This window comes from Sporothrix schenckii (genome assembly GCF_000961545.1).
Source record: "Sporothrix schenckii 1099-18 chromosome Unknown Cont47, whole genome shotgun sequence".
In the NCBI taxonomy this organism is placed as follows: domain Eukaryota; kingdom Fungi; phylum Ascomycota; class Sordariomycetes; order Ophiostomatales; family Ophiostomataceae; genus Sporothrix; species Sporothrix schenckii.
The window spans coordinates 5,273,152-5,287,903 of NW_015971148.1; the positions used below are offsets into that span (position 1 = coordinate 5,273,152).

The 14,752-nt window shown below is 59.5% G+C and overlaps 5 protein-coding genes and 2 non-coding genes across 7 annotated transcripts; 2 read left to right on the forward strand and 5 right to left on the reverse strand.

Annotated features, from left to right (window-relative positions):
- Nucleotides 1-61: 61 nt before the first annotated feature.
- On the reverse strand, nucleotides 62-682 carry SPSK_04568 (uncharacterized protein; the record flags this gene model as incomplete). Its single annotated transcript, XM_016731371.1, has 2 exons — nucleotides 62-313; nucleotides 335-682. The coding sequence occupies 2 exons, from the start codon at nucleotides 680-682 to the stop codon at nucleotides 62-64; spliced, it is 600 nt and encodes a 199-aa protein (XP_016586191.1).
- A 72-nt stretch (nucleotides 683-754) lies between these two features.
- On the reverse strand, nucleotides 755-2,122 carry SPSK_04299 (uncharacterized protein; the record flags this gene model as incomplete). The annotated part of the gene is made up of 1 exon (XM_016731109.1): nucleotides 755-2,122. The coding sequence occupies one exon, from the start codon at nucleotides 2,120-2,122 to the stop codon at nucleotides 755-757; it is 1,368 nt and encodes a 455-aa protein (XP_016586192.1).
- A 495-nt stretch (nucleotides 2,123-2,617) lies between these two features.
- Nucleotides 2,618-2,689, reverse strand: SPSK_11278. The gene has a single exon. It is a non-coding gene; the product is annotated as a tRNA-Arg (tRNA).
- Nucleotides 2,690-3,351: 662 nt separating this feature from the next.
- SPSK_11277 lies at nucleotides 3,352-3,423 on the forward strand. Its single transcript has one exon. It is a non-coding gene; the product is annotated as a tRNA-Thr (tRNA).
- Nucleotides 3,424-3,767: 344 nt separating this feature from the next.
- On the reverse strand, nucleotides 3,768-10,970 carry SPSK_03840 (DNA polymerase epsilon subunit 1; the record flags this gene model as incomplete). The annotated part of the gene is made up of 1 exon (XM_016730655.1): nucleotides 3,768-10,970. One exon carries the CDS (start codon nucleotides 10,968-10,970, stop codon nucleotides 3,768-3,770), a length of 7,203 nt encoding a protein of 2,400 aa, XP_016586193.1.
- Nucleotides 10,971-11,963: 993 nt separating this feature from the next.
- Nucleotides 11,964-12,551, forward strand: SPSK_04581 (uncharacterized protein; the record flags this gene model as incomplete). The annotated part of the gene is made up of 1 exon (XM_016731383.1): nucleotides 11,964-12,551. The coding sequence occupies one exon, from the start codon at nucleotides 11,964-11,966 to the stop codon at nucleotides 12,549-12,551; it is 588 nt and encodes a 195-aa protein (XP_016586194.1).
- Nucleotides 12,552-13,011: 460 nt separating this feature from the next.
- SPSK_04314 (uncharacterized protein) lies at nucleotides 13,012-14,319 on the reverse strand (the record flags this gene model as incomplete). The annotated part of the gene is made up of 1 exon (XM_016731122.1): nucleotides 13,012-14,319. One exon carries the CDS (start codon nucleotides 14,317-14,319, stop codon nucleotides 13,012-13,014), a length of 1,308 nt encoding a protein of 435 aa, XP_016586195.1.
- Nucleotides 14,320-14,752: the final 433 nt, after the last annotated feature.

Genomic DNA, 14,752 nt, shown 5'->3' on the forward strand with positions numbered 1-14,752 from the left:
AGTGGCTGCATCCGGGATATTCATGTATACCCGAGCATCTGCTCAGACACTGCCACGATATTCATGTGTACCCGAGCATCACGCGGGAGACGCTCCTGTCCATCGGGCACTCTTCCCATCGGGCGGCATACAGGGATACCGGGTCGATGACAAGGTCGCGCAACTTGAGGCTGTCGATGGTGCTGTAGATGCAGAAACTGCCGCGGAGATTCCTTGACAACCCAGGTAGCTGCTCAAACCGGACGGCCAGCGGCGTCACCTTGCCTTTGCGCGCCTCTGCCACCTTTTTCCAGGCGTCCCGGGCTCTCCGTGTCTACATGTCCCTCATATTGACGTGGCCCAAAAACGTCACAGTTGGGCTAGGATGCGCTTCGTATCGAAAGATGCTCGCATGCGCTGTGCACGTCTGCCAGATCTCCAGGGTCTCCAGATTGGGCATCTCGTAGGCCGCCCTGCCGGCGAGGACGACAAGGTCCTGCGAATTGCGCAGGCAGGTGGCTTCTCGGGCGTCTCGTTCGTCCACGGTCTCTGGGACCAATGGCGGTACCGGCAGATAGTCCACCTCTTCTTCATCACCGTCATCCCCCGGTGTCTCATGGCCTGCGGCGTGAGCATAGAACAGCGAATGATGCATTTGATCGAACTGGGGATGATTGGGGTGAATTGTCATATAGGGGCTCATATTAATGACAGAATCCAATGACCTCGGACGCTGGTTTCGACGGCGCTCTTGCTAGGCGCGCGTGTGTTTGGGTCACAGGAGGGGCGTTGTCAAGGCCAGTGTCTTGAGACGAGGCCAGCACCGTTGGCCTGGGCCTGCGCTTGGGCTGCTCGGACCGCCTGGTTCAGTCGGATCTGATTCAGTCGGATCTGATCCAGGCCCGTCGTTATCGTCTTTGGGGAGACGGGTTTTTAAAAAATGCCAAGCATCGGCCACGAACGCGGCCGACACATGCTCCAAGTGGCGGCTGGCCCTGAAGAAGAATTGGCTCATGGCTTTGACTGCTGGATCGTCGGGGGTATACGCCAGCGCGAACTTGTATCCCGTCGCAGTGTGTGAAAAGTCGATATTGACTGACTCCGGCACAGGAGCGCCGGGGGGTGTATGGCTCAGAAAGACAGACAACGTGTTGAGCGTCTTCAGTTGAAGGCCCTTTAACTCATGGAGGATGTGGAGGACGTCGTTTCCGAATGTCTGCCATTGCTCTCGTTTTGTGCCCCCCGTGCCAACAAAGCCCAGATCGCAAAAGTGCGGCTCCAGCCGAACGCAGACGACGTTGCTGAGTTCCTCCCGGAGCAAGGAGCTTATACACGCCGGACTGATCTGCCGGAGCGGTTGACGACGCGTGATGAGGGTTTTCACATTGGAAATCTTTGGCAGCTTTGGGCGCCCGCCCAGCTCGTCGAAATCAAACCCCAGTGGACTGGTCCTGCCCACAACCCGGTTGGATAAGGGGGGAAGCGTAATCGCGGCCTCGCGTGCATGGTAATTAAGAATAGGCAGCTTGTGGTGTCGATGAAGCGCGTGCGCCCAGTATTGCGGGTCCAAATCTTCTTTTGTTTGGAATGGATAGCTCGGGTCACACCGGTAAATGTTGAACTGATGCTGGTTGTCGCTTGGAGATGCTGCACTCAGCTCCAAGGTAAGGCCCAGCTCTGTGTCCTTGTTGTTGTCGGTGTCGCTTTCAAGGCCAACGGCACTAGTTTCAAAGGTGGCCAAGACCCGGAGCAAGTCGTACACTCCTCGTGTAAAAATGCGGTCATTTTGCTCCATTGTCTCCAATGTTTCGTGTTGTTCACATGTTTCACAGGTGTATGTGGGGAGCAGCACAGTGAGACGGAGGTGTTTAATGTAGCCGAAGCGCAAGCCGTTGGATCCGCGAGCCACGTTGGCAAACTCAGGAATGTCCTGGTCCGAGATGTACATGACTTTGTACAAGATCCGCTCCATGCAGTGTTGGAACTGTCGCGAGACGACAGAAAGAGCAGCGAGGGGATAGAGAGAGCATTGCGTCCCGCGTGGAAGGTCGGGATGCTGGGTTCTCTTGGCCCGGTCCCAATCGGCGACCAACTCGCAGATCATCATCACCAACTCAGGCGGCAACGTGTCTAGAGATGCCATTATGGCGTCGAGGAAGGGAATCACGTTCGGGGTGGCAGAGAGACGTGTAGAGTAGGAGAATACTGATGTTGACGTAGTGAATCGATGTCAATAGTCGAACGGCACCAATACGTGTTATCCAATATTTGTTTGAGAAGGCATGGTAAGGGGAAAAACTAGATATGAGGAGGGCGACGAGCGAGAGAAATAAAAGGGGGTGAACAATTTGTGGCTAAGATCAAAACACGGAAGGCACGATACACTTGCACAACTCAACTTGTTGCTATGCACGATTTAGGAAAGAATAAGAAGGAGCTGAGAATGAAAGTAAACAGAGCAAACAGAAGGAGCGTTTATATCAACAATTACGTAGCCTAGGGAGAGCCATATACAGTTTACGATTAATGTGTGAGAGTAAAGGAAAGACAAAATCAATGTCATAGAGAAATACAGGAAGAAAAGAAAAAGAAAAAAAGAAAAAAAAAGGAATGGCATGACTTAGGACGTCCAAAAAATCGATCCAGGCAGGGATCGAACCTGCAATCTCTTGGTTCGTAGCCAAGCGCCTTGCCATTTGGCCACTGGACCTTACTGGTTTGTACTTTACAATGTTTCAACATGTTCAGTATATAAAACACCATTATGTTTCATGGTCTGTGCACCTTTTCGGCTAAGTTATGCCTTTGAATGTCTAGCTGGGCTTCGCATTTTTTCCAACACTGTTTTCTGTTGTGTGATCGAGCCTTCTCTTGTGGACTAGATCTGTAAAGGAAAACTGCGACCTGGCAACACCCCGGTAAATGGGCAAGAACGAGTATACGTGAGGTCATTCTTTTGGTCTTCTCGTCTTTCTTTCCCATGCAAATTTAATAGAGAGCAGGTCGTCACAGCGCCCAAACAAAGAAGAAAATATGGCAAGTCGAAACGGTCACTGTAACTAACTTGGGCAGAACCACCAGAAAGGTAAAGGACCTGTGGCTGGGCAATCGCGTGCGCACTGCTACCTGCCTTCTTCTGGAATCCATTCTCTCCCGTTTGCAGTCTTGGAAAGCACAGGTGCCGAATTCCTGTTTCTCTCATTACTGCAGAATTGTCAACACAGCCGTCTGGTATGTTGCATTACCGTCAGAATTCGAATTTTTCCGGCTCCACAACTCGCCAACGCTTCCACCTGTATAAGCTCCAATAGGACCAACAATTTTCATCAGCAGCTCAGGCGGCTTCCGCTGGACCAATCCGGACCATCGAAAGCCCGTATAGCTCAGTGGTAGAGCGCAGCACTCGTAATGCTGAGGTCCTTGGTTCGATCCCAGGTGCGGGCAAATTGCCTAATTTATTTTTTCATTTCACGACAAAAATGCTCGACAAATTGTTTCTGTGTTTTACGTATCGTCACAACTCAGGTTGAATTATATTTTATTTTTTAGTGCTCCTGGGTCTTATGTTTTTCATCTATTATGCTTCATGCTGTGTACTCATGCTGTGCAGAACTCATTATTCCGAGACAGGTCGCCTTTTCCCTATAAAACAAAACGCCAAAACAACAAATACAATAAATCATCCAAAATGTGGGCAAACCGTTATCCATATGCAGTCCTGCCTTTCCGTCCATCTCATGTACACATTCTTTATGATTGTACCTGCATGTACACCTCACACCTGGGCTCTACAGCCCACCCATGACCTCCATCACGACATCGCTCAGCATCCGCAGACCGTAAAACGTCGCCACATTGCTGTACACCCGCAGCCGCCGCACCACCTCGTCGCGCCGCACCGTCGGCCCCCACTCGCCCGAACACGTGCAGTGGTCCATAAAGTCGTTGACGCGCAGCGCGCCGCACCGCCCGCACTTGAGGTCCTGCACGGACCACGCCAGCGCCTCGGCCTCGACAGCGGCCACGAGCCGTTCTTCGAGCGCGATGCGGTCGTACTCGGCCTGGCAGAACGTGCAGGTCCAGGGTTGGGGGGCCCCGCCGCCCTGCGGATCGGGCAGCAGATCCTCGTCCCGGCAGAGGTCCAGATCGCGCGCTGTGGTGCAGTTGTCGCAGCTGACCTGGGCCAGCTTGAGGCTCTCCGACGGGTTCTGGAAGGCGGCGTCGCGGCTGAACTCGCGCACGTCAAACAGCGCCAGCAGCTCTTTGCGCAGCAGGCGGGCCTCCATGGTAATGTTCTTGTCCAGCGACAGGACCTGCATGAGCGACTTGACGAGCTCGAGGATGGGGTCGCGCGATGCAACGGCCGCGACGACTTTCTTTGACGACGACGACGACCGAGTGTCCCTGTGGGCAGGCATCACGAGCGACCCGGGCAGCACTGGGTAGTCGTAGTCCGAGGCCAGCTCGGGGTGCAGCATCTCCCGGTTGCGTGTGGAAATCAAAGCGGCAATCTCCTTTTTGAGAGGCCGCTCAAATGACGCGCCCAGCAGCGCCTTGCCGACACTGCCATCCGCCACGTCGCCGCTGCCACCGTGCAAGACGGCGGGCGGAAGCTGGGTGAGCCGCGGTTGGCTGCCGTGCTGCCCGTTGGCCGCGGGCCGCTTGAGCGCGTGCATCAGCTGAACAAACTCGACGACCCAGTCCGAGAAGACGGACTGCAGGCGCACCGGCAAAAACGTCTTCATCTGCCAGTGCATAATCGTCTCGAGCGGCTGCTCGGCCTCGACCTGCGTGCCGTCCGGCAGCGTCACGAGCTCGCCGAGGCTGCCGCCGCCAATGGTCTGGCAGGCTTTGCCGCCGTAGTTGTACTCGTCGTACCACACGAGGTAGTCCCAGTACTCCTTGATGTCCATCTCGATAAAGCTAAACAGCGGCCGGCTCTTGATGCTCTTGATAATGTACTGGCTGTATGCATAGGCATTGGTGACCTCGGCCTTGGTCGTCTGCAGCAGCAGCCGGTTGGCGCTGGCAAAAATCACCTGCGAGCCGACGCGGCGGAAGTCGGCCATGAGCTGCTGGAAGGCCTTGCGCGACATCATCTGCACGTAGTAGTGCAGCGCGCGGTCGTACAGGAACGAGTCGGGGTTCTCGACCCAGCGCACGAGGTTGTTCACCACCAGGTCCGCCATGGCGTTGCCCCGGCAGGCCTCGGCCCACCAGCCCTTGACCATCTCACGCAGGACGAGGATGCTGGCATTGGAAAAGGCATTCTCTGCATAGAGCGTCGACGCGCCACCGTCGGCATCGTCACCAAACGCCCCGCCTGCGTCGGCGGCCGGGTTGAAGGACACGGCGGCGTCGGCACCCTCGAGCTCGTTGATGAGCGACGACGTCAGGATCGTGTTGATGGCCAGATTGCGCACGTCAATGTCGATGCAGACAGACGCAAACGTGCCGGGGTTGTTAATCTTGGGCAGCGACACCGTCTCGAGCGGACCGGCTACGTCGTCCTTTTCGTAGCCTGCGTGGTCGGGCCGCGGGCTGCCGGACCACCAGAGCACGACATTGTTGTTTTGCAGCCGGCGCGCATAGGCCACATCAATGAGGAAGCGCGGGTCGTCGCGCTCCAGGTTGCACACGGGGACGTCGCCGTAGCGGGCAAGGCCGACCAGATGGAGCACCCATGCGCCGAGGGCCAGGTAGTGGTTGACGAGGCGGCGGGCGACCACCGGCTGCCAGCCCAGAGGCGGCAGCGAGCTGTCGAGCGGGTCGTACTTGAGCGGCAGCACGGGGAACTCGCCCAGCACGGGGATGTCGTGGACGAGCATGTTGCGCTGGGACGACTGGACGACGAGAATCTGCGGGCGGCCAATCTCCTCCTTGCGCATTTTCTTGACCACGTCACCAATCTCCAAAAAGGCTTTGCGGCGCGTCGTAACCTGCGTGACCTTGACAGTGAGCGCATCCTGGTACGGGAAGCACTCGCGCCACGTGGCGGCTGCCGCGGCCGCCTGTCGAGCGGCCTCCTTCTCGGCCTCCGAAGACAGGGCCGCCAGCGCTGCAGGAGTGGCGCCCGCCTGGGCCTCGGCCTCGGCGTCGCGGCGGCGGGCCAGCATGTCGCCGTACAGCTTGCCGACGTTGGGCATGTCCTGGACGCTGTCGCGGTTCTTGTGCAGGACGACGACATGGGCCTGGCTGTTGGTGGTCGAAAAGAGACCAAAGATTTGGCGCTCGCCAGAGCTAATGTGCGACAGGTGGATGTAGGCCATGGCCGAGGGGTCGAGGTACGGCCGCAGCGTCTTGGGCGGACGGATCAGGCCCGTCAGGTCGAAGCCTTGGTCCAGGCCTCTGCCGAGCACGCCCTGTTGCGACTGGTCGATGGTGCAGCGGTTGCCGAGCTGCAGGAGGGCGCGGACATTGAGGGGTAGCTGGCGCTCGTAGACGCCCTCGACGCTGGGGTGGTTGAAGAGCAGCGCAAACTTTTCGGCTTCGGCAAAGTAGACGTCTTCGGGCACCGTGAGCTTGAAGAGGTAGACGGACGAGTGGCCGTTGGGCAGGGTGTGGCTGACCTGCTCGACCTCGCAGCCGGGGATTTCAATGTCGGGCAGGTCCTTGCTCTTGAGGTTGAGGAAGACCTGGCGGTCCACTTTGATCTTGAGGTGGTGGATGCGTGCGTCAATGAGCACGTAGGCTGCCACGATGCCGGGGCTGTCGGTGGTCTTGAGCTGCAGCAGCTGCCAGGTGTTGCGGAACGTGATCTCGGCGCGCTGCTGGAACGACTGCTGGATGCTGTTGGCCTTTTGCTGCATAACGCCGCCGCCGCCGCCGCCGCCACCGCCACCAGCACGGTCGCCAAACAAGTGCCGCCGGCGGACCCGAGCCTGCTTCTGGATGGCCCACTTCTTCTTCTGGTACTCGAGGAAGGCAATGTAGTCTTCACTGGCAGACGGTGCCACCTTGGGGAGCGTGGAAAATGGGTCGAGCGACGCGGCGTCGTCGGTCTCCGGGGGCGACTTGCGCTTTTGGGCGGCCGTCGGCGACGATGCCGGGTTCTTGGCTGCTGCGGTCTCCTCTTCCTCAATGGTCAGCATCTCGGCCACTGCACCGGCCGTGGTGGTCGGCTTGATCAGTTTCTGGCTCGCCGAGAGCGACCCAAAGTCCTCCATGTCCGCGGCGGCGCCTCCTCCGGCGCTACCCGTGAGACGCGAGTTGCTGCTTAAGTTGGTAATGTCCTCGAGCGGGCCGGTTTGTTTGCCAAACAGGTCGGTGAGCTTCTTCTGCTTCATCTTGTCGTCCTTGATGTTGATACGGCGCTGCAGCCAGTCCGGGTGTGCGACGCGCGGGACGGGGTTGCGGATCTTTTGCAGGGCGGCGGGGATGGTGATGAGCTTCTGGATGACCGAACCCAGACGCTCCAGGTAGTAGTCCCAGTCGAGCAGGGCGCGGGGGTCCGTGTCCTGGGGCTCTTCCTTCAGCCACTTTTTGAGGTACATGCGCTTGGTGGGCTCGTCGGCCGAGAAGATGGCGACGGGGACGGCGCGTTCCGTGACGGGGGCGTTGCGGGGGCGGGCGCAGATGATAAACTTGCAGTTGAGGCCCTTGTCCTTGACCATGCCCTCGCCCAAGAAATCGGCGAGACGGCGGGCCGTGGTGATGGACGTGGACTTTTGGCTGCCGTACTCCTCGAGCGTCTTGCTCATGCTGCGATTCTCGGAAATCAGCTCCATGAGCTCCTCGTCGGCGAGTGTGGCGCCCTTGCTGTGCAGCACATCGAGCCAGCGGTTGGCGATCTTGGCGACGGAGGCGTAGCACTCGGCCAGCGTGGAGCCGTCGAGGAAGAACTTGAAAATTTGCTGCTGGAAGATCTTGATGAGCTTGAGCTCACCACGGCGCTTGACCTCGAAGCCCTTGAGCTCGGCCAAGCTGCCGTCGTCGTTGAAGACGGCGTAGCGCTTCTTCAGGTTCTTGTCCTCTTCCTTGGACGTGGGCAGGACCATGGCTTTGTAGGGGCCGTCGACCTCGAAGAAGATGGAGTTGTCGCTGTGGGTCTCGTACCGGAACGTTTTGCTGTCGACGAGGGTTTGGTACTGGTGGTTGGTGAAGCGGGCGTGGACGAGGTGGTTGAGCATGACGCAGGGGTACGAGATGGTCATCTTCTTGCCGTTTTTCAGCTTGAAGGCAAAGTTTTCCGGGAAGGTGGCCGGCAACATGCACCAGATACCGTCGGTGTCCAGCTCCAGAGGCCGGCCCAGCCGCTCGACCAGCTCACGCGCCATCTGAATAATGTGGGCGCCCGTCAGACAGGTCACGCCAGCCATCTCCATGGAGTACCAGCGCGAGCCCTTGCGCATGACGTAGCCATAGAAGGAGTTGAGAATCACCTTGTGGGCCAGCTGCAACGAGTCGAACAGCACAATCATCTTCTTGGCACTGTCGATTTCCGCGGCGGCAGCGCCGGCCGACTTGAGCGACTCGGTCTTGCCCTTCCACACCTTGGCACGGCCCTTGTAGTCGTAGCGGCGGTCACGGAAGTCGCGCACGGTGTTGATGTAGAAGGGATTCTCGCGCTGGCAGATGATGGCCTCGCGGGTGATGGTCTTGGAGTCGTGGATCTTGTGGTAGACTTTCTGTGAGTACAGCTGCAGGCGCTTGCGGACCAAGCTGGCCTGCTCGTCGGCCGACAGCTCCTGGAAGGAGCGGGTCTTTTGGGTGGCGTAGGCGCCCTTGCCGGGGAAACGCTCGTTCTCGAGGGCGTGGCGGATCATGTTGTACTCGTCGCGCTTCGCGGGGATGTACTCGCCACGCCAGGACCAGGGCATGCGGCGATCGCACGTCTTGCCGGGCCGGTTGAAGTCGCAGGTAGCACAGTCCTCCTCCTTGATCATGGAGTCGGGCTGCAGACGGTTGGTGGTCATGATGTTGGGGTACATGGAGGCAACATCCAGGTGGTAGATGAGGGGCCGCTCGCTGCGGTGGGGCGTGTCGCGGAGGTTCTGCAGCTGGGCGACGATCTGCGCCTTAACCTCGTCGTAGTTGGTGACGTCGCCCATGGACTTCTTCTCTTCGACCGTGATGCTAAACTCGAGGGCGGCATCCAGATCGCGAATCAGCTCGTCGCAGGCGGTCGGGTCGACGGCAAAGTTGACGGGGATGTCGGCGCGGAAGACACCGGCCTCGATGCTCTCGACGTGGCCGCCCACGTAGGTCTCGGCGTCCAGCAGATGGCCCTCCCAAAACGATTCCTTGGGCGATACGTGCTTGTTGGGCAGCACAATCTCCTTCTGGTAGGCCTGGACCATGAGCAGCATCTCACAGAGCGTACCGGTGCCTTTCCGCAGGACCTCGTCGGGGCTGAGTGGCAGAATGGTGCAGAGCGAGAAGATGAAGGGGTGGACGTATTTCATGTACAGATAGTAGGTGGCGACGGCGTCGGACACAGAGTACTCGGCCAGCGTCTGGGGCCGTTCCTGGGCATAGGGCAGCATCAGCTCGGGGTCGAGCTCGTCTGGGTCGTAGCCCAGCTTGGCAACGGTGACGGCCTTGAGGCCACGACTGCCCTGCGGCAGGTACGAGTCGCGGTTGACCCAGTGGAAGCAGTCCATGTGGACGGAGTAGTCGCACTTGTACTGCTCCTCGCTGTCGCGGCGCCAGCCGATCTCGTGGTACATGTCGATGCCGTTGGCGCTGGCGCGGGCCTCGACAAACGGCCAATCGAAAAAGTCACCGTTGTACGTGGCGATGACGGTCGGACGGGCCTCCTTGACGTGCAGGAAGAAGCGTTCCAACAAGGCCTTCTCGTCGGGCTCATTGAAAATCATAAACGGACCGGGGTACTCGGGCCGCGGCGTGTACTCGAAATCGGCAATGTCCTCGGAGACGATGTCGCGGTTGGTAATCAAAAACCCCTGGCCATCAATCATGTAGGAGATCATCATGACCTGGTCGATGGTGGCGTCCGGGAACTTGAGGGGAGACTTTGTGGTCTCGATATCAAAGGCCATGACGACCGGGTCGGCCATGGCGAGACGATCCGCATTGCAGGCGACGGTGGTGACGCCGTGCCTGACGTCGACCGTGTACCACTTGCCGACACGGATGTCCATGTCGATGAGGACGCGGACGTGGTAGGGCACGTCGTACTCGCGGATGTCGACGATGTAGTCGCTGGCCTCGGCGACGGACGTGTTGGTGCGGCGGGCCTGGTCGTCGGCGTGGGCGTTGCGCGAGTCGTCATCGTACAGGTCGTGGCCGTAATCGTAGCTGTCGCCGTCACCACCGCCACTGTCACCGCCGCCGCCGCCCAACATGGACGTCGACCCGGCCACTTCGGCGTACGTGTCCATGGCGTTCATGCCCTTCTTGTTGGCCTCGGCAATGGGCATAATGTCACGGCGCACGGCCATGAGGTTCTGGACGTTGTCGAACCGAAGCTCCAAGAACGTGCGGCGGTAGCCCAGCAGGTGGTTGGGCATCTGCAGGTCCTCCTTGTCGACGCGGCGCACGCGCTTGACCAGTCCACCGCCGCCGGGCACGCGCTTGCACCACTCCTCCACTTCGGTCTCGTGGCCCTTGCGGACGGCCACCAAGAAGTACGGCTCGTACTCGATGGTGGCCTTGAAGGTGGTCGCGTCGGCGTCGGGCCCTGCGGCCGCGTTGCCGTCTGGGTGCAGGTCGATAAAGTAGAGGTCCACGGCAGCGCGGCCGCCGCCGCCCTCGACGCGGTCGTCCTCGATGGACGTGGGCTCGATGTTGACGAGCCAGCCCTCGCGTTTGCGGCCGCCCTCGTAGCGCGGGAAGCCCATCTTCTCGTCGATGGCGTGGGCGAGGCGGGTGCGTTCCCATTTCTCGTCGGCCGAGGTGCCTTCGTTGCGGCCGCTGCCGGCGGCAAAGGTGCGTTGTGGGCGGGTGCCGCTGCCGCCATGGTAGGCCTTCTTGGCGCCGCCTTTGCGGAAGCCTTTTTGTGGCTGCCGCCGTAATGTTGTGTTGGGCATTGTGTGTGTGAGAGGGAGAGAGAGAAAGAGGGGGAGAAGGGACAAAGGAGAGCGACGGGACGAGGATCGAAGAGGTCCTCGTTCAATCTACTCTGTTGACATCAAGAAGGGGGTTGCCAGAGTGGGAGGGAAGGAAGAGGAAACAGAAGCGGTCGTGGATCTGTGCAGGCCGAGCTTCTGTGTGCTCGCCGTGTCGGCTCGTTCGTGGTCGTGATCGTTGCCGTTCGTGGATGTCCGCAGGGGGTATCGTGATATCTTGAGGTATGGAGAAGATACAAAGAGATCCAGAAGCGGAAAAACAGAGGGACACAACAGACACGCCAAATCCAACGAAATACAGAGCAGTACAAAGGGCAAGAGGCATTGGTCGCTGTTACTTGTTACGGTGCGTAATTACTTGGCGGCGCCTTCCCTATTCTGCTGTTGCGCGTAAAGAGCCTGTTGCCGCAAGGGCAAGGAAGGAGCGACGAGACGACGCGTTCGAGGTCCCCCTCCTGCACCAAAAGACGCGTTTTGATCGTGGCGTGGCCAAAAAACAGCGGGAGTTTAATGGCTTAATTAGTGCACCTCGCGTGCGCCCAAGTGCGCTGAAAGACAGCGCTTGACACGCCCTGGAACCAACACGCGTCGGCCACGGCCCGTTAAAGTGGTCGTTCGGCGCACGGACCAGCAGCCAATAGAGTCGCTGTTTGTTTCCCCTGAGCTCCCCTCACTTCCAAATGCTTCTGACGTCGTAAAGGCGAAAAAAGTGGGGCCGTTTTGGCTGGACAGTTTTTTTCCAACTACACCGAAATCATCGAAATCACACGATCCACGATTCGAGACGATCATGACGATGTCACGAGCCGGGCGAGATACACACATACCACACGAGCACACACGAAGACAGCACACGAACCTGGACTGAAAAAAACAACCAATTGGTCTCTCGCCAAACCAGTCTCTCCTCTATCAACCTCAACCTCTCTACCCACTCCGTCCTCCTTCGTCCACATGGCCGGCGACGCTTCTTCAGCGCCGTCACCGCCACCGCCGACAACGGCACCGACGGCCACGTGGGGCGCGCAGCACTTTGACAAGCCGCCAACGAGCGAGGAGCTGCGGCCGTCTTCACAAACACAGGCAGAGTCGGCACAGTCGGCACCACAACCGTCAACGGCACCGGCACCACCCGTCAAGCAGACGGCCTCCGTGTCCGACGCCGTCAAGACCATCAAGGCCAGCGACTTCCTGACTGTCTACCAGATCCCGTGCGCGCGCGAGGGCTTCCTGACGGGCATTGGCGGCGGCGCCGTGGTGGGGGGGCTGCGGTTCGTGCTGGGCGCGAGCATCCCCAAGGCGGCCAACTGGGCGGTGGGGGCGTTTGCGGTGGGGGGTATTGTGGCGTTTGAGGTGTGCCAGGGGGCGCGGCGGGCCGAGGCAGCCAAAATGAAGCGGGTGGTGGAAGTGTACGACCGGAAACAGGCGGAGCTGCGGCGGCGGGAAGCGGACAAGGCACGCGCAGCGGCGGCGGCCGCACGGGCGGAGACATTACGGTTGGAGGAAGAGGCCAAGGCGAAGCGATGGTACAAGTTTTGGTAGATTGTGTCACGATGTCGACGAAATTGAACAAAAAGAAAAAAAGGTCTAGCTCAAAGAAGAGTGCGTAACAGAGGTGCCATTGTACAAGGCATGCGTGAATGATTATGTATTCGCATATTCGTTTCATGTGAGCATATTGAAACAGTAGTACTGGAAAAGACAGTAGATACAAAGGAGTACTCTGTAATGGAGTAGTCGTGCAGAAGCGGAATGGAAAGACAGAGAAGAAAATGAACGACGGGTCCTGGGTATCAGTATCGACACAAACAGTATAGAAGTATGTACGTGTAGAGGAGCCGCAGCATGGACAAAGAGGTAGGAGCAGAAACAAAACCCAACACCTAATCATAAGACGTGTCTCGTAAACCAAACAGCACGCAGCAGTAAAAATAGACAGGAACCAGACGTAAACCAAGTATATACATGTGCTACTCATGCGAGCTGGAGAGGCCGCCAGAGTTCACGACGACATGATCGACGTCGGACTCGGCACGGCATCCGGCTCCTTGAACCGGATGGTGACCGGGCCGGTCTCGAGGAAGCGCACGCGACGGACCGAGGGGGAGGCGGCGGGGGAGGAGGACGGGGGCGGCGAGAGAGCCGCCGTCGTCACGGCCGTCGTGTGCGCTCGGGGCGTGTGCGGAGAGGCCACGGCCGATACCGAGGCCATGTCGTCGAGGGACGGAAGGGACGACTGTGAGGAAGACCCCGACCCGGCATCATCAAGTTGTGCCTGGGTGCCGGTCTGGCTGGCCTGGCTGGCCTGTGAGGCCCGATTGGCCCTCGTCCGCTGCCAGCTGCGGCGCGCCCGCGCCTCGCGCTCTTCCCGCTTGCGGTAGGCAGCAAGCTGCTGGCGGCGTTTGAGGGCGCGGGCGTGGGCCATGGCGGGCGTCGGCTTGAACCCGATTCCGTTGACGCCGGTGCCGTCGTCGTCGGCGTCGTTGGGGTCGTACACAGTAATCTCGTCGTCCTGCCAGGTGAGAGAGGCGCGCAAGGGGTCGGTGATGACGCGGTTGGTGTCACCGGCAGGCGGTTTGGCATCCTCGCTGCCGCCATCCCGCCTCATGCGTTTGTGGAGCGGCTGTTTGTCGACAGCGGCTTCCGCTCTGGCGTCGGTCCCAAGCCTGGCCTCGACCTGGCTCGTTGTGCCCCCAGCAATGGCCAGGCTGCTGAACCGGTTGGCCACGTGCGTGCGCGGACTGCTACCGCCACCGTCGTGCGGGTCGAGGGCGGCACGCCCGGCCACAAACGGCGCAAAGGCAAGACCGGCGGTCTGGACGAGCGGGAGGTGGTATGGCGACACGCCGTCGGCTTCCGGGCCAACGACGCTGCCGTCTCCCACAGACGGTGGTCGTGGCGTGATAAAGGAGAATCGGGATGTCGCGGAGGAGGCAGCGAGAGGGGGGGAGGAGGAGGCAGCGCTGGCCGGTGGAGATCGCGGAGCAGCGGTGTGGAGGGCGATAGTAGTGGTTCGAGGAAGGAGAGGTCGTGGCGGTGGGGGTGATGGTACGTCCTGGCGAGCGTGCGCGTCGTCGTCGTCGTCGTCGTCGTCGTCATCGTCGTGACGTTTCCTCTTGGCCGTCGTGGATGCGGGCACTGGCGGCACCGCTGGAGACGAAGTCATGGCTATCGAAGTGTTGGTGGGTGATGGTGCTGGTGACGGAAGAGGAAGCACGACTGATGCTGCGTCTGCTGCCGGGGGGAATAATGGTGCTCTCGCGGCCGCCGTTACCGGAACAGGCGGCGGAGAGCGTCGCGGGTTGGGCATGGGCAGCCGGACGGTTCGTGGGCGCGATACTGTGCAGCGCAGGAGAAGTTTGACTATGGCTTCGCGTCCGTCGAGAAGAGGATCTCGCAAAGAGACGTGGTCTGGGAAGCGGCCAGCGTGAATGCGGCTCGGTGAATTGTTGAGGTTCACAGGACGTGACAGGAATGGCCTGGCCAGGCCCCCTTGTAATTACAGTGTAACTAGGGCAGCAATACGCTGCTGTGGGGTCGTTCTAGGCCGCGTGCGGCAGCCGTGCAGGGCAACGATGAAAGGACTATGGGGACGACTGACAAAGGAGTATGCAGATGTGAAAGTAGTCAAACAAAGGATGAAGAATTCAGTTTCACTCCTTTGGATGCACCCCACGATGCACGTCGTAAAAGCGCTCGTGTGCAGAGTCGGAGGTCGTGCGTTTCCGTGCGTTTCCCCCTCT